This window comes from Phalangium opilio, unplaced genomic scaffold (genome assembly GCF_054372755.1).
Source record: "Phalangium opilio isolate 3A_F unplaced genomic scaffold, DU_Popi_V2 ptg000014l_1, whole genome shotgun sequence".
Classification (NCBI taxonomy): Eukaryota; Metazoa; Arthropoda; class Arachnida; order Opiliones; family Phalangiidae; genus Phalangium; species Phalangium opilio.
This window is the reverse complement of record NW_028324149.1, coordinates 3,729,920-3,747,945: the sequence shown is the minus strand read 5'-3', so window position 1 is coordinate 3,747,945 and position 18,026 is coordinate 3,729,920. Positions and strand designations below refer to the sequence as shown.

Sequence of the window (18,026 nt, the reverse complement as noted above, 5' to 3'; positions counted from 1 at the left end):
TTATATAAAATTGCATAAATCGCAGCGTACACGGCGCTAGAGGACCAATTAGCGGCTTTAGGCGAACGTTGGGCGCATTTATGTCAATGGGTTGAAGAACGGGGAAGCAACATTTTGGCAATTTTACCGCAATGGCAACACTTGGAGGACGAACAGTCTCGATTCGACGATTGGCTTCAGAAGCAAGAATCGATACTTCGTAGTATGAGCGAAACGAAGTCGAATGATCCGAGGGTCTTATTGGATCAAGCCAAACAGCTGGAGCAAATGGAACAAGATATGGAACTTCATCATAGAATGTTTGAGCAATTGACCGAAAGAACCAAAGGAATTGTCTGCAAGTTGGAGAAAGGTTCAGTCGCCTTGTTGGAACTAACGAGGCAGTTGGAAAGGACAACGAGGAAATGGGACAAACTCGTACAGGAAATGGAGTTCCTTAGCAAAAAGGTCAGGGTTTTTTTCCGTTATCTTTAGGATGGTAACCATTTTAAAAGATGGACGCTGTGCCATTGTTTTTCCAAGATGGTAGTAAGGGTTTAGGAGTTCGATTCTAATGAGTAATTAAATGAATGTCCGTGGAAATTAAACAATAGTCCTCAGTAAGCTAAAGCAATTTGGGGGTGGCAATCTGCGTTGACTTATCACTAAGACTCGAGCTTTTTGGGACTTTATACTAACGCGAAAGGAATATTTAAATTATATTAGTTGGCCAGTTCCGGGTCGGGTCAGCGAATGTCCCTGGTTCATTTGAAGTACGAAGGTGTACAAAGATCGGGCAATGACGCCAACGCTAAGAAAAGACGTCTTGAAAGCGGGAAGGTCCAAGAATGGTACAGGAATCTCGAGAAGATTAACTCGTGGATGGAAAGTGTTGAGTCTAAATTGGGCTTGTCGGAAGAAGCGACAAACACTTTTGAGAGAAAATGGGACGCCATGCCCCATGAAGAACGAAAGAAGTTCATAGACGTATGTGTTTCGTGCCGTTACTTTCTAAAAATACAGGGTGTTTGCTCTATGGGCGATGTTGAGTTCAAAATGGAACTTCTATGACATTTTCTACGCTTTAGGGTTGACCCCTTAATTAAATTTGCATTACCTTTCAGTTTCCCGCGTAAATTTAAGGGGTCGTCCGTAAAACACTCCAATGTTCGTAACTTGTTTACCGTGTCTCTTTTTGACTCAAAATCGACCGTAATTACCCTTTTTGGAACACGCTGTAGCTCGCGTTTATTTAAAAAAATATTTTTTTAGAAAATATCCTACGATGTTCAAAACCACCAAGAAGATGTCAGGCATCTTTTACTGCAAGGACAACAAGTAGTCGAAGACTTGGACGCGGTTGGCGAGTCAACGGCCAATCTCCACGAAGTATTGCAATTGCTCGATACGCGATGGTGCGAAGTCAACAGAACTATTGACGTAAAACAAAAGCAACTTAACCAGAGCGGTTTAGCTCAACAAATTAGAAAGGAAGTTGGTTCCTTAGGACAAACTTTGGATACTCATCGTAGGTGGTTGGAGAATACCGAAGGACATTTACACACTACGAAATCGGAGGAACTCAAGAAGGTCCATGAAACTTGCAAGGTATGTCATTTACAATTACTGTTCCCGATCTCGCCAATCATGGTCTCCATACTTCACAATCGCTATACCCTACCTCCGCGATATCTTGCCGCGATCATTGTCCCCAATAAGGCAGTTTTAATATCGTTAAAGGTCAGGGTTCAATCTGTCAGAAGCCACGAAGAAAAACTTAAAAAAATGAAAGAACAAGTCAAACAATTAGAACCCTCGGTATCAAGTACGGTACAACAGGAAGTACAGAAGGTTTACGAAGGATATCATAGCCTCGCATTCAAATTAGGTAAAATTAACGAAAACTTCGAATCTCCTTGCTAGGCCCAAAACTTAGTATATTTTTAAACCAATCAGTGGAACTAGAGAAATCTTTAAAAACCACGTTACAACACGCGCCATCCCCGAAATTCGTGGAGGCCATCGAAGCTCTCGAAAAATGGTTAAACAGCGTCAAAGAAGCTCTCGAATCGGAACTGATCAAAGCCTCCGATCTTGAGACTTTAGAGGACAAACTTTTGACCTTGAAGGACATGGAATCGACGGTAAACGAAGAAGAAGGCAATCTTCAATACGTCAATCGTACCGGGGAACAGTTACTGCAGGATGAACCGAGAGCATTATGGGTACCCGCGCTGGAAAAACAACTCGAAAACGTCAATTTATCGTGGGAAGCCGTTTGCAGTTTACTCGAGGAAAAAATTGAAAATTCCGAAAAACTTATTAATGAAATTAAGCAATTCCAAGAAGAAGTCGAAGGTCTGAGTAGTTGGATGCAGGACGTGGAAGGGTTTCTGCAAGCCGAGGAAGCCGCCTTGGGTGATATCGAAACGCTAGAGGCACAGCTCGAACAAAGCAACGTAAGTAAAACTATTCTTTGTGTAATCACACAAACGTAGCTATTGGGATGATGGCCTGTTTATTTGTTTGTTTGTGCGTGGGAGGATTGTGTTTGTTTGTGGAGATGAAGGATACACGAAAAACAAAACCCCGAATTTGGTTTTCGTTGTATTTGGTAGGCGCTACAAGATGACATCACAACCTTGAACCCTAATTTGGAGCGAATTAATAAATGTGGTAAAGAACTAATCGATTGCGCCACTCCTCAATACTTGGAACACATGAAGTCCAAGTTGGAACATTTGAATGAAAAATGGCAAATTGTAAGTTTTGTTTTACGAATTCTACGACGTTACCAACTCGCGTTGCGAATAAGTTAAGAACAATATACGCCCTTGAAGGTATTACGGCAAGCCAATGACAAAAACAAGTCGTTAAACGAAGCTCTGAACAAAAGCGAAGCCGCCGTACAAGGCGTGAAGGATATGGCTGAATGGTTGGATAATATCGAACGGGAAACGCCAAACGATAGCGTCATCAGTACGCACAACGAATTGCATTTGCGTGCCAAACAATTACAAGTCATCAGGGATAGAATGGACGCCAAGAGTGTCGAGATGAAAAGTCTTCGCGAAGTTGTACGAGGAATTTTGAGAACGTGCCCCAAAGGAGCCTATAAAGAGCTTAGTGAAGGATTCCAGTTGTTGACCGAGAGGTGGGACGAAGTTTACAGGACCATTCACGAAGCTTATCAGGCCTTTAGGGAAGCGTCATCCAAGTACACCGAGTTCAGAAGTGAGTTGAGTTTAATTCTTTTTTAAACCCGATTGAAATACAAACGCGATGTCACCCCCTCCCCCCGTCATCCTCAGGTCTTCTAATGATGGAAAAAGATTGGCTTGACCGTCTCGAAAAAAAATTGAAGAGGTCACCCGAATCGGCCGCTGATGCTGAGGAATTATCGGAAAATTTAGACGTAATATTATATAGAAATAAAACCTTAATTACGTTTTCGGTTTTTGAATGACCTTTGACTTTGGACGGCCGTTTTCGCAGGATTTAGAAAACCATATGCGAAACCATCCCTCGGAGCGTCTTCCACGAATTCAAAGCTTGGCCAAATACTTGTTCGAAGAGGGAATCATGGCTACCACCGTTCAGGAGGAAGTGAAACAAGTCAGCGCTCGGTGGCAAGTCCTGAAAGGTCAAGGACAAAATCACCAGCGGGTTTTGGAATCTAATATGGCGCACGCTCAACAAATTGAAAAGAGAATCCTCGCTGTTCAAAGGTGGATTTCCCAGACGGATATTACTCTTCAGAACCATTTGGATAATGATACCTTAGCGCACGATGTCCCGCAAGAGCAAGAGGTCAGTGGGTCACGTGATATTAATCCGAATTCTTACAGCGCCCGTAATTAAATCAAGATGGTTCCGGCCAGGTTACAGTTTTCCGTGGCCTCTAAAAACCGAGGCTGAACGAATTTTTCTAATTTCAACTTTAGATTTTCGAAAAAGAATTTGTCGATAAGGAAAAGGCTTTGAACGCGTTGGACGACCAAGTTTCCGATTACAAAGGTCAAGGTCGAATCGAAGCCGCCACCAGACTTCACGATCAACTTGGTCTACTCAAGAAACGTCTAGCGGAAGCCAGATCCAAATTTCACAAATTTCAAAAACCGCCGGATTTCGAACCGAAACTCGTTCGAGTCGTTAGAATGTTGGACGAAGTTGAACAAAGTTTGCCGATCTTGACCAAAGAATCGGATAATCTTGAACAACTTCAGGAACAGCTCGGACATTGTATTGTAAGTAGCCTAACCTTACCATAACCTAACCTAACCTAACCTTAACCAAACTCGTATAACGCCTCTTCTAGCACTTTTACAAACTTCTGAGTGATATCAAACCGGAAGTTGAGCACGTCATCAAACAAGGGCGACGCATAGTCGACAATGACGAAGGTGAATCGTGTAAAGATCTATCGAAACGTTTAGACGAACTGAAACAACGGTACAATCAAATTGGATCAAAGGTATGTTGATAGCTGAGCCGACGCGTAAATCCCGGTTACGTTTTACAACAGTTGCAAAAACAACCCGTGTTTAGCTTGACGAGCGTAAAGAAGTCTTCGAATCCGTCGCCCTGAATAACAAAGAGCTACGCGAAACCTTGAATAGTTTAGAACAATGGATTAAAGACCTGGAAGACGAAATGTCCAGTCGCAGGAGAAGTAACTCCTTTAACCAGCAGGCGTCCGATGACGCGCAATTTACAAAAGTAAGTAGAGGTTGTCTAAGACGCCTAAATAGTTTCTTAATGGTTATACGACGGTCTTCTTGATTGCGGCAGCATTGTTTGATGGAAATGGACCAGAAGCAAGCGTCATTGAATGTCCTATCTGATTTGGCAGAAGCCCTATCGAGTCTCTCCAAAGAAACTCCCGAACTCAGCTCCGCCATATCGGAACTAAAAAGAAATTGGGATCAAGTCAGGCAGGAATTGAAAGAAAGACATAGAGAGCTCTTGGTAAGTACTTTTACCGTTTTTTCTCGGTTTTATCGCGTTATATATTCGTTTGGGGTTAAATTAATTCGTATCTAATTACGTGCGCGTTGATTTTTAATTCATTTTCCAAAGTATGCCATAATAGGCCTAAAAATAGACCAATTTTCTCTGTATTTTCTCATTGGCCAGAGCTTAATTGATTGTTTCTACGAATCAGAGAGAGTAACGCGAGAAACGTAATCCCGTTCTCATCTTTGATTGGCTGAAACTTAAACCAATGAGATTCGCAATCGGTTTTTTGCGGCAAAATTCGACAAACTCGGAATAAAATTATCTAATTTAGGCCTACTTAAAAAATCGGTTAGAAAACAGTCCGATCTTGGTCCAATTACCAATATTACTTAACTATAAACTCTTATAGTACGGTAATTCGGACGAAGATAACCTATTGCAAGACTTCCTTACGTCCTTATTGGCTGTCCGTTCATGGATGGACGGGGCCGAAAAACTATTTGACCTTCTTAAAACGACCAAAGAAACGTTAAACGATGACCAAAAGAAGGGTCTTCAACACGTCATGAAGGAAATACAGGAAATGAGTAATCGCGTCGAGACATTACGCGAATTAGGCAACGAACTTGTAGATCGCGGACAAAATTACGCGCAAGCCGTGCATCCCGAGCTGGCCAGGCTTAATCAACAATGGGAAACTGTGCAGAAAAAGGCGCAGGTTTGTCGCGACCAGGGCGAAGTTGTCGTAGAGGTCAAAAGGTCAGTCGTCAACCAATTAACGGCCACTCCAGTTAATTTATCGTCGGCCGAAGATTCGACGACTTTAGAGGAATTTTCCGCCTTGGTTTTAAAATCCGCCGAGGGTTTGGATTCCGTCGAAGAATTTTTGAAAGCGGGTGTCCAGCTTCACACCAAAGAAGTTGGACTCGATTTGCAAGACTTAATGGAAGCCCTAAACGAAAAATTGAACACCGTCGGCGCTAGTGTCGAACACGCTAATCAGGAATCGAAACGGGCGACGAAAAATTTTAACGCCGCGGAGAAACATCAATGGGAACGATTGCAGAATCAGTTGGCTTCAATACACGGACGATGGGGTTTGTTGCAACAAGGATTGCAAGCGAGGCAACATCAGTTACGGAGCATTTTGGAACAGTGGCAACAGCTTTTGAGAGAGAAGGAACGTTTGTGCTCCAATGTGGATTCAATGTTCAAAGATTTGGATATGGTCCACCCCAATCCGAAACAAATATTGCCAAAGGTAAGTGCCAACAGTTCTTTTGGTAGTAAGGGTTCGTTTCGTTAGAATTAGGTTAGGTCATAGTTCATTCTTGGTTTTGTTGGATTAGATTAGCGTAATGTTAGCTTAGGTTGTTTATTGTTGGATGGGTTAGGGTTAGTTAATTTAAATTTTGGTTAAGTAAGGCTAGGGTTTGGTTGAGGTAGGTTAGGGTTCGGATAAGGTCAACAGAGGGTCAGGTTACGTTTGATTAAATATAGTTATATTTTGAAACCTATCTTTGTTAGGAAATATTAGACCAGGCAGCGAAATTAAACAAAGACCTTCGCGTATTCCAACAAAAAACATCGGATTTGGGTCGACGCGGCGCCCCATTGGTTGCCACCGAAGAGCTACTACAACCGTTATTGCACCAATGGAATCAAATGCTAGACATTTTCTCGTCGTATGACGAGGGTAAGAAAGTAATCGCCTCTTCACCGCGCGTCTCGTCGATGGAGCAAACTCATCAAAGTAGTAATCAAAACGTCACCAGTCCCATGTTACCCGAAAGTCCGCTTTTGCGTACCATCTCGAATAATAACGAAATTGCCGATTACGTTGCCAAAGTTTCCAAGTTACGGGAAGCGATCGGGGCTGTTAATAGGCAATTGCATTTGCCAGAATTATCGGGAAAGGATTTTGAAGATTTTTCCAAGCAGGAAGGTGCCTTGAAGACCATTAATGACGCCTTGGAAGCCTTAAGGCCCCATATTGACTCCGTTAAAGGCGAGGCGCACGTCATATTTCAAAAAGCCAATGAAAACGAGAATGTACAAGTTGGTCGACTACTCGATATGATGACCGATGATTGGCAAAGGGTTAAACAAATCTTCTCCGAACGACACGGGTAAGTCTTCGTTCTTTCAATTACAAACCTCGCGGAATGTAAAAATGCAAAGTAATTTTTGCCTTGCTTCCGTAATTAAGTAAATTAACACACTTAGACTTAATTGCTGGTAATGAAAATGGAAAAAGCACACCTTGAATAGTTACTTGTTAATATAAAAGTATTCCGAAACATAACTTCACTGTCGGTTTTGAGTAATTCGATGGAGTGGAAAATCAAAAACCCCATGCTTTTTCTATGGGATGCTAAGCCTAAAAATCTGTAAATGTTCATTTAACATTAGGGAAGTGTATCAAGTCATATATATAATAAAAAAATCTATAAATTGGTAGGACCTGTAGAATTAGTATACTGGTAAAGACTTAAGAAATATTAATTTACTTACAAAGGCTTAATGTAAGCATTGGTTTATTTTAGGCGCTGGATTAAAGCTCGTGAAGTTTGGCAAGAATTTGAATCTAGTTTAACTACATTCACGTCGTGGCTTGTCGATGCCGAAACTGTCTTAGCTCATAGTTACATGCCGAATGGAGAGTTGGATTTCGAACGAGCCGCGCATCATCAAGAAGTAATTAACTATAATTAGCAGGCCGAATTAATTACTTTTAATTAACGCGTCTATCTTTCTTTATTTTGCAAAACATTAGTATCTTCAGAAACAAATAGTAGATCGCATGAAATTACTCGAAACCGTTCACATTACGGGCAAAGAGATCCTTGACCAATGTTCCGCGCCCGACGCGGTTTTGCTTCAAGAACAACTCGAGTCCTTAGATAGAAGGTGGAAATCTCTAATGACCGAACTGGCCACACGAGCCGAAAGGTAATTATATAAAATAATTGAGAAAAACAAACTGGTAATTTGACTGACCACTCGACGATACGTCATTTTGGCAGATTGGCTAAAGATGGTAACCAATTAGCCGAATTGCGAGAAGAAATGGCTGATTTGATTTTCTGGTTGGATGAAACCGAAAATGTCTTACGGGGGACAGTTAATCCCGCCGATTTGGACACGGCTACCGAATTATTGAAACGGGTCAAAGTAAGTAATTATCTGGATTTAAAATTAAGAGGTTCTAACGATTTAATTAAACGTTTTTATGTTTTCCTTTCGTTCAGAAATGCGATAGCGAATTGGGTAATCGAAGAACGAGTTTGATGGCTATTTTGTTGTCCGCTGCCCTATTGAAACCGGAAGAAGTCGATTCTATTGAACAGAAATTCAGAAAGGTAAACTGGGATGACCTTTATTTATGCTCGATCAGTATTTGAAATTTTGCGCTCGTTGTAATTAGCAGGCGACCTTTTGCACTCGTTTCCATTAGTATTTGACCTTTTGCGCTCATTTCCATTAGTATTTGACCTTTTGCGATCGTTGTCATTAGTATTTGACCTTTTGCGATCGTTGTCATTAGTATTTGACCTTTTGCTATCGTTGTCATTAGTATTTGACCTTTTGCGATCGTTGTCATTAGTATTTGATCTTTTGCGATCGTTACCTTTAGTATATGACCTTTTGCGCTCGTTGCCACCGACAGTTGACTTTTCACGCTCGCGAACATCATCGTCCGATCTTTAAATGGTACCTTTTCCCCCCTCCTAGATGGCCATGCAATTACCTCAACAAAAGAAACGTCTAGAAGTATACATTGCTGATTTGGAGCGATTTCAAAATCAATTGAACGCCGAAACCCGTTGGCTCAGTGAAACGATCAAAGAATTAGAACCAAGCGCTAACTTACCCGTCAGAACCAGAAACCAACCCAAACCCAAGGTATTTTATTTAACATAATTACACGTTTAAATTAAATTAAATTAAATTACATTAAATTAAATTAAACTATGGGACAGATAACGCAAGAAATAGTCGAGGACCACGTGGCCAAGTTAGCTCAACTTCAAACGACTTACGGTCAACTCGAAGGTCAAAGTCACGCGGCGGGTTTGACCTTGCCAACTAGCGTTCGCGAAGGAATGGTTCATTTGTTGCAAGAATGGCAACAGTTGCAAATGATGTTGAACAAAGAAGGCGTTTGGAGCAACGTTATGCCGCCATCTCCGCCTGTTAGCAAAAGTAAGCGTTTTTTCGGACCTTTTTCATTAGATTAACCGAGGCTTAACGTGTTTTTCTTTTTTTAGCCAAGGCTTAACGTATTTCTCTTTGTCAGCCAAGGCTTAACATGTTTTTCTTTTTATCTTTTCAGTGTTTTTGGAACAACAAAAGAGAGTTTCGAGTTCCTCTCAACTCGGCGAATGGTCCGATGGCGTTTTGGAAATTCAAAAATGGTTCTCGCTTCAAGATATGGCCCTTAAATCTCAAACAATCGACATGTCCGACACCAATAGCATCGCTGAACTGCAGGAATTTGTTCAGGTAGGACTGAAATTTCAGTTTCTTTGCATGACTCATGAGTGCGCGATTGGGTTAGATTTGACGCTTGTGTTTAGAAATTTGGGTAAAATTATGTGCTAAGAGCCGCCTGATGGCCTTGATTATATTAACTTTTATTGCGGAACGCGTGCTTTGAGATGAGAGCGCGTAATTTGCGCGGATATCTTTGTTACATTGAATACCTCTGAAGGTTTTCGAGTTTTGCCTACTATAACTCTACTCACGCCTGAGCAGTAGGGTACGAGGGTTCTTGAGTGCGCTTACGAATGGTATTTGAGAGTCAAGAAAAATATGCTTAGATGGCGACACTCCTTTAAACGCGATGGGGAGATCGTAAGAGGCTTACAACAATCTTTCTTTCTTTTGATTGTGTAAGTCAAAAGTGGTGTCGCGGTGATCGTCGCGCGGTAACCCCGAGTCTCTAATTAGCCGGTCGCTCGCGCTACACACGCCCCCTAATACTACCCCCTTCCAAACCCGGTGTGGTACATAAAAAAATGGCCGCCATTATGAGTATGGGCTTCCGTGGTTGCTAGGACTACCACGTTATACCCACCATAAGCGTTGCCATAATCCCCCCTCCTCCCTTTACTGTTTAATACACTCTCTCCCCGTCTCAACCTGTCAGTTCACCCTCTTAGCTAACTTTCTCTCTCTCTCTCTCTCTCTCTCTCTCTCTCTGGGAGTCGGGAGTCGTAACGATTAAGGGTTTGTTCGCTCCTCACCTCGCTGAGATAAACACGAGGATGCCGGTTATTGGTTTACCTCGAGCGTGTCTGTCCGATAACACTACCGTCGCTATAGTTAGGACTAAACTAAATCCAGCCCATATCTCTGGCTGGGTAGTTGGGAGCGCGCCGGGTTTTTTTTTGAAGGGCAGGCTCGCTATCTCCGGGCGGGACTCATTGTTTTCCCGCCAAAATTACGTCGCTGGCGCTTGGTATTCCTGCCTATAAAATGCCGGTTGTTGGCGGCGTACATTGGCGTCCGGCGGCCGCTCACGCTGGATCGTCCTATGTCGATCGATCGGTTAACTCCGAGAACGCTTTACCATTTACGGGTAAAAAGCGGGCTGACGCTTGCGCGCGCCATACTGCTCGCGCTCCGCCGGCGCTCCTGTTAGGGCTCAACCCGGGAAGAGCAAAGGCCTCCCTGCGTGTCTCACCGGCCGCCATGGCTCAAAGCCGCCTACTAGTTCCGATAATACCTACCGAACTCGCGACACTGACCTAAAGAAGTTTTTCTCAAAAATCGGGGCCTACACCGACGACCTCTAAAAGAACTCGTACCCCCCATGCCCACTCTAGGGAATATGAACGTCTCCGTTTTACTACCCCCGACATAAACCAGGTAAGTCTTTGGAATTAAAAACCCCACATTTTAACCAACGGCGTTTCACTCCCCCCGCCTTCGAAGTTGTCTCGCTCGGACCTTGGTCTTTCAAAGCACGCTTTGTATTGTATTGTATTTTGTGGCCAATCTTCTTCCCCCTTCCTACCTGTCTCTTAAGGTAAATCATCGCGAAGTAAGGCGAATAAAATGAATACCCAGTTTTTATTAACCCTTCAGTTAGCGTGATCTTGCATGCGCAATGATATCTGTGTTTGCGGAAATACTTTTAATGTTAATATAGTAAAATCTCAGGCCAATAAAATTAGGGGAAAATGGAGATTTATTTCATATCCGGACCTTCCCAACTTATTTTTTAGTATAAACGCGGTTGGTTTTTAACAATTTGTTTAATATCTGTCCCTTCAACCGTACCGTTATTTATTTCTCGGTTTTGATTCGAAAAAAAAACGGGCGCGACTAATTTTAATTTAAAATAGGCAGAGTGTAAATTTATATGACATTGCAGTTTGATTTTAAAGATTTTAAGTATAGCATTAGCGTCTTATCGCGAGTAGCATTTGTCTGCGAAGCTCGGCGTATTGAATTATTCCGTGACACGAATCTATGACTCGTTTAAAATTACCCGAGACACACACACATGCAGGCATGCACGGGGTCGCTGCAGGGTTTATCGACTGCCTGTATATTACGGTATACGGTGGTAATGTGTACAAGTAAGCAAACAAGTAAATAAATTACGATTAGTCAATAGGATTATTTGTCGTTTAGCATTCCGTGGTCAATTACACCCGTCCGCGTGTACTAAGCGCGGCATTTCATTTCTTTCTTAGTTTATTTGTGACGTAATTTTAGTGCAGCGTAATTATAGGGTTGAAGTAAAGTCAGTGGGTTAGTTCTATGTCGAAAATGTTATGTAACATCTATGACATTTTGTACAAACAAGTTATAAACATGGCAATGATATTAGCGTAGTAGTGTGTTCAGTTTCTTATACTTTAATCATAAGTTTATAAGATGTGTTCCTTCCATAAGTATGACACTAACTATGCTTCGTAATGCTACCTGGAGACTTACAGCTCGAGATAACTAGTTCGAGAACGAAAATTGAATTGACTACATTCGGTGGTTAATTTTGCAGTCCAATTTAGTCTGCATTACTAACCCCAAATTTGACAGGAGCGTCTCACCAGGCTTCTTCGCTTTACCCTGAATCTATGACCTACCTCATTCACTTCATGACAAGTGACAAACTTATGGTGAACATATCTTATTAACTTCTCGCGTTGTCGTTCTGGAACTAGCTCAAGCTGTAAGTCCATCTCTAGCATTACAAACGTGTATAGGTAGCTTCATACTTATGGAAGATATCACATATAAACTTATGTCCCCTTCGAATGAAACTATAGTTAGCGGGGCGATCAGTTAGTCAGTCATTCGGGACTTTCGGATAAGCAATTAGGTAGGTTAGGCGAGACATTCATTCCAGCAGAAACTACTAAATATTCAAAGCCATCTCAAAAAGGTGAACGACGTATCTTTTTATTACTACTACCATAAGTAACATAATAAACATAAGTATGACTCTTCCTATTGTAATAATGCCAATTTCAAAATGAAACCTATAATCAACACTGACACTCTCACTTACATCAGGCCAGGACTTGCAACTCCGTCGGGTACTTCATGCTGGTCTTTGGCGAATGACATAGTTCTACAATTTTAGCCAATCACAATAAACCATCTCCTTGAACGTATTTGTGTCGGAAATAGCTCGTCTGCTATTTATTGCACAAGCTCGCGCGGTCGCGGTGTTTGTATGTTCGACTTTAAGATTGCCACAAGTCGGATATTTCAGCACCAAAAATGATAAGCCTTTTGAAGTCTAAATATTCGGTAACTAAATTTACCCAGTGCAACTTTCAACTTCGTAATTTGGCCGCGCTAAAGTCGGTAAAAGTCAATAAAAATCAACTATATAACCAAGGCTTAGGACCGTTGACTCAAATCTCAATGGCGTCTGTTTAAACCTCTGAACCGGATTTTCGATATGGGCGGAAGTCGCTTCATTTTCCACCGCTAGGGGTCTCTGTGCTGGGCGCGAACTTATGATGACGTAAAAGGTCCGAAAATAGGTTTTTAGTTAGTTTTGGCTAATTGTCATACTTATGGTTATTATGTTACTTATGCTACTACCTAGGGGTCGTGAAAAAAGTTTCCGGGGCCGGAGTTTTTAGAAGGCTACGTTTAATTTTGAGATGATTCCGCGTACAAAGTCGAGGGTTTGGGTTAAATACGGGTGATTAGAGACGGTAGTTAAAAGCGCCCTTATATTCCGATGGAAACTGATCTTGAAACTCTTAATGAGTTGCCTACCTGCCTGCCTGCCGATCCGGTCGTCGCGTACCATTTTCGTTTTACTACCATTTTTTATTTTTTTTGGTACAATGTTAGTTGGCTACGTTTTGAAGGGTGTCAAAATAGCTTCGGGTCTGGTGTTAGGTGACACACCAGCGCCATTTAGTTCCACAGATATTTAAATACCCGCTTTAGAAGCGAGGGAGAGTTAGGTAGGTGAGGAAGGAATATTTTGGTGAGACTGGTTATTAGGCCTAGCCTAGAAGTCGTGAAAGAAAAATTAAGAATTTTATCGCCAAACTTGCCGATAGTTTTTAGTTTGTTTGCTAATAAAAAGCTTACATACGTTTTGAACTAAAAAATGTCGACACGAAAGTCTACAGGTAACGTAATATTATACCTTAAAGAAAGGCCTTTTCCTAAATATAAAAGGAAATAAAAAGATGATTGATCTCTAATTACAATATGATAATTAGTACATTTAATTAGTCTTAAAAATAATCTGCCTGGCCATCCGCCGTTGGTTTAGTGGCGTCTGCTAAATCGAACCTCTTACTCCTAGGGGTTGATTGAATTCTCATAGGCTGAGAGAGGTAATGGCAAGAAGCGATATCTAGTTTATTAGGGAGAAGGTTAAGAATGCCTAAGTATTCGCGCGACATAGTCCCAGTCACCCTATCAAAATACAAGGGGGGGACGTAAAAGGAGGCCGGGCTATTTCGCTACACTTTCCTCAGTCGGAAAATATGACTGTAATTTTCGTTATCATTCGCTTCGGTCGCGTTGACGTGAGTTTTCAAGAACCAATGAGATGCTGGCTGTAATTTAGGGGCGGGGATTAACTTTTCCTTTAAATAGCTATCGTAAGGCTTAATTTCATGATTATGAATTTAATAGTCGTATGTTTAAATACGAAGTTGGAATTCAAAAGCTTATACGATGATCTAGGTTTATTTGCGACAATAAGTATACGGTAATTTTATAGAAGAATATTTAACATATTAATTATTTCAAATTACGCTTCTCCGGTTTCGGCGTGAAAACATTTCTTAAGAACACTCTCGTATTTTTTTAAACAAAATTTTGGGTGGTTTTATTGGCTGACATCCAAAGATAAGCGTCTACGTAAACCATTTTGCTATATAGAAAGGAACGCCATGTGGCGACGCTCGCTCTTTAATTTATCGCATTAAACTTGGAAGGACACCCACGCTTTAAAACACCGAGTGTAAGTTTACCCTTTAATGGAATTTCAAAGCCACTTAAAACCAACGGAATGTTGACGCGACTTACAACGTCTTTCTTATGTACTTTAAGTTCATAAGATATGTGTTCCATACATAAGTTTGTAAATGGTTACTTAGAAACTGGAGCTTGTCATGAAGTGAATGAAGTAGGTCATAGATTAGGGGTAAAGCGACCCCTGGTGATGGGGGCGCTGTCGAAGGCTTAGTAATGCGGGCTAAATAGGACCTAGATGGAAGTCCTGCAAAATTAACCACCGAGTGTAGACTGCAATTCTCGCTTGTCGTGCTGGAACTAGCATTACGAAGTATATTTAGTGTCATACTTATGGAAGGAACATATCACTTATAAACTTATGCTGTTATTCAATTCAAAATTTGACAAATTATTCAGAAGGGTGCATGCCTAGATTTTCCAGTTGCGTCATTGCGTACCAACTTTTTTTTTTATTATTTTTCGCTAATTATTATTAATTATAAATCAGCTCTAGAACAAGTTTAGATTATCCGTATCTCAACAGGAAAACGCCATAGCTTTATTAATTTGCGTATCATTTGCATTATGGAAAATATTTGGGATTCTTTAATAAAGAAAAACGTTAAGGACCTTTTAATAGCCTTATTAAACTGGCCCTTGATTTATGTTAGCTCTATTTAGGCGCCGTTATATTAACGATCTTCGTTAATAAACTTGACAACCTTTGGAAGTGAAAAAAAATATTAAATTTGTTATGCAAACTTAATTTAAATGGGAAAGTTTTGGATAGGCAAATTGCTCATATTTTCGGTAATATTGCAAGTAAGGCCTGTTTTCAATTTTAAATATTATTTTATAGGCCCTCTTTTTTAGATATTAGATAGAAATCGTCTATTTGTAATTTATATAAATTGTTCTCTTTATTTGTCATAATCTCAAATAGAACCAACCGCCATTTTGTAACACTCTGTATATTGGTAATTAATTTTGTACGCACTTTTCAACTTTTCTTTAATCAAAGCCGCTTCGTTAGTTAACACTTTATTTATTCGTAAGCGACCGCTGTTTGTTGGTCCAAAAGTGTATTGTGGCGCGCCCCCATATTTTGGTCGAAGCAGCTAATTAACATTCCAACGAGTACACTACTTTGTATCCCTTGGTTTATAAAAAGCGTGAAATTTAATCACAGTCTATTCAAGCGTGAGCGCCAAGAAAAAGTTATCAGAGACGCTTATTATATAGAAAGCTATACAGGGTGTTTGTGAAAGGTCCATCAATAATGAAAGGGCGTATTTATTGGGCCATTTTGAGTCGAAAATGTTCTATGACATTTTTCCGTTCGGGCCACTGTTTTCAAGTTATGATTGGAGTAATTTACGGATGACCCCTTAAATTTAATTAAGAAATTGAAAGACAGCGCTAATTTAATGAAGGGGTCATCCCTAAAATATTCAAATCATAACTCGAAAACCGTGGCTCGGACGGCAAAATGTCATAGAACATTTTCGACTCAAAATGGCCCAATAAATACGCCCTTTCATTATTGATGGACTTTTCACAAACACCCTGTATACGCTTTGCTTTCTTCGCCCTCGAAAGCTATAAGCTAAGACTTGGGGAGATTCTTGTAAAATGCTGGCTGCTTTGAAAGAAAAAAAAAGAATTTGGGAAAGTACTTGGAGAGAGAGTAAGCAACATCGGTCAATGTATGTATTAGTTGCCTCGATGGAAATGGTTGGGGAATATTTAAACGTCAATAGAAAAAGCTCCGTACGAACCTCCAGCCAATCGGAATCAACACTACGCGTGACGTAAAAATGCTCGAGCTGCTGATTGGCTGAAGCACCGTATGAAGCTCTAGCGAATCAGTATAAACTCTACCAATGACGTAAAAACGCGCGAGGAAAAATGTCAATGGAAAAAGCTCCGTATGAACCTCTAACCAATCATCATCAAATCTACGCATGACGTAAAAATGCTCGAGCTGCTGATTGACTGAAGTTCCGTATGAACCCTATTCAAACAGCATCGCTCTACAGATGACGTAAAAACGCGCGAGAAAAAAAACGTCAATAGAAAAAGCTCCGTATGAACCTCTAACCAATCATCATCAAATCTACGCATGACGTAAAAGTACGCGAGCTTCTGATTGGCTGAAGCTTCGTATTGAATTCAGTTAAATTTATATTTGCTGTTGATGAACCTACAGCCATTCCGCATCAACTCCCCTCAGCTGCTGATTGGCTGAAGGTTCTTGAGTAACTTTTCCTCGATAAAGAACTACAGCGCCCTCTAGCTGGTTTAGGACATATTATTAAGAATCCTCGCTTAACCTCTCTAATAGAGAAGGGGGAAGTTATAAAGGCGTGGGGGTGGGGTGTGGGGAGCTCGGACGGTCTTTAAAGCTAGCAGACGGCGAAGGAAATTTATGAAACTTTTTTGAATAAGTAAACATATTCTTCTTTTTAGCCGCGAGGCCTTTTTCGGGCGCCAGCTCTGCCTGATGAAGTCCCTTTTCGTGTTTAATAAATATGACATGATACGCTGAAATACGGCCTTCTCCCGCCACCCGACGTGCTAAGAGCCACCGCTACGCCGCGACAGCTTTTTCCAATACAAGAGAAAGCTCAGCCTCTATATCTTATAATATCAGGCGTGAATGCATTGACAGTTGTCCTTACAAGATGTATAAGGTTTTTTTCTTGCCGTTTCGTTTCGTGAAAGGAGTATCATGAAGCGTAATTTAGGACGGCGTTGTTCCCTTCAAAGTCTTATTTATAATATCAGCAAAACCCGGTGTTGCTTGCTACTGTCATTATTGGATATCAACCATTATACTAAATATTAACATAAGTTCATAAGTTATCAGGGTTCATACAGACCTAGAAAACCTGGAAAAATCAGGGAAATACATAGTTGACAAACACCTTATGGAAAATTTAGGGAAATTTCGAATTTTTAGTAAAGTTCAGGGAAATCAGGGAAATTTGCGTCAAACAGTTGCCGAGTAATTAAGAAAAATGTTCGTGAACATACCCCCCTCCATAGGATTAACATTACACTATACTTTGGAGGCTCATAACACTGGTTATATTAGAGATAAGGGGATGCCCTTTGAGTATGTTATAGTCCAACTTGTCCCCCATCCAACCATACTACAACCTTAGGGCTACGAAAAACAGGGGCCGAGTAATTAAGCAAAATGTTCAAAAACATGCCATAGGAATAGCATCACACCCAACTTTGGAGGCTCATAACTCAGGTTCTACTAGAGATAGTCCAATCTGTCCCCCATCCAACCATACTAAAAACTTAGGGCTACGACAAACAGGGGCCGAGTAATAAAGGAAAATGTTGGTCAACTTATGGTATCGTCTTACTTATTGTTATTATGTTACTTATTATTTTTGACTCTGAACTTTGGAGGCTCATAACTTTGGTTCTTCTAGAGATACGGGGATGCCCTTTGAGTATGTTATAGTCCAATTTGTCCCCCATCCAACCATACTAAAAACTTAGGGCTACGACAAACAGGGGCCGAGTAATTAAGCAAAACGTAAACAAACAAGTTTGTGAAAATTAAATTTGACTTAAAAAGGTCCGTAACCCTCTTCATGTAGATATATAGATAGGTC

At 40.9% G+C, this 18,026-nt stretch overlaps 1 protein-coding gene and 1 long non-coding RNA gene across 6 annotated transcripts in view; one reads left to right on the top strand and one right to left on the bottom strand.

Annotated features, from left to right (window-relative positions):
- Positions 1–18,026, top strand: part of LOC149705152 (dystrophin-like) — a 42,237-nt gene that overhangs the window by 3,882 nt on the left and 20,329 nt on the right. For all 5 annotated transcript variants that reach the window (XM_089865332.1, XM_089865329.1, XM_089865330.1 and 2 more), the window contains 22 exons: positions 26–447; positions 706–966; positions 1,252–1,587; positions 1,720–1,867; positions 1,936–2,438; positions 2,598–2,741; positions 2,820–3,213; positions 3,291–3,394; positions 3,475–3,789; positions 3,924–4,226; positions 4,298–4,453; positions 4,528–4,698; positions 4,771–4,947; positions 5,348–6,199; positions 6,466–7,067; positions 7,485–7,635; positions 7,715–7,890; positions 7,965–8,112; positions 8,190–8,300; positions 8,674–8,844; positions 8,922–9,144; positions 9,275–9,444. In XM_089865332.1, coding sequence (XP_089721458.1) covers positions 26–447; positions 706–966; positions 1,252–1,587; positions 1,720–1,867; positions 1,936–2,438; positions 2,598–2,741; positions 2,820–3,213; positions 3,291–3,394; positions 3,475–3,789; positions 3,924–4,226; positions 4,298–4,453; positions 4,528–4,698; positions 4,771–4,947; positions 5,348–6,199; positions 6,466–7,067; positions 7,485–7,635; positions 7,715–7,890; positions 7,965–8,112; positions 8,190–8,300; positions 8,674–8,844; positions 8,922–9,144; positions 9,275–9,444 — 6,038 coding nt within the window. The remainder of the gene's footprint in view (positions 1–25; positions 448–705; positions 967–1,251; positions 1,588–1,719; positions 1,868–1,935; positions 2,439–2,597; positions 2,742–2,819; positions 3,214–3,290; positions 3,395–3,474; positions 3,790–3,923; positions 4,227–4,297; positions 4,454–4,527; positions 4,699–4,770; positions 4,948–5,347; positions 6,200–6,465; positions 7,068–7,484; positions 7,636–7,714; positions 7,891–7,964; positions 8,113–8,189; positions 8,301–8,673; positions 8,845–8,921; positions 9,145–9,274; positions 9,445–18,026) is intronic.
- LOC149705154 (uncharacterized) lies at positions 7,760–8,678 on the bottom strand. The gene is made up of 2 exons (XR_016381553.1): positions 8,524–8,678; positions 7,760–8,433 (listed from the first exon to the last, which is right to left on the bottom strand). It is a non-coding gene; the product is annotated as an uncharacterized LOC149705154 (long non-coding RNA).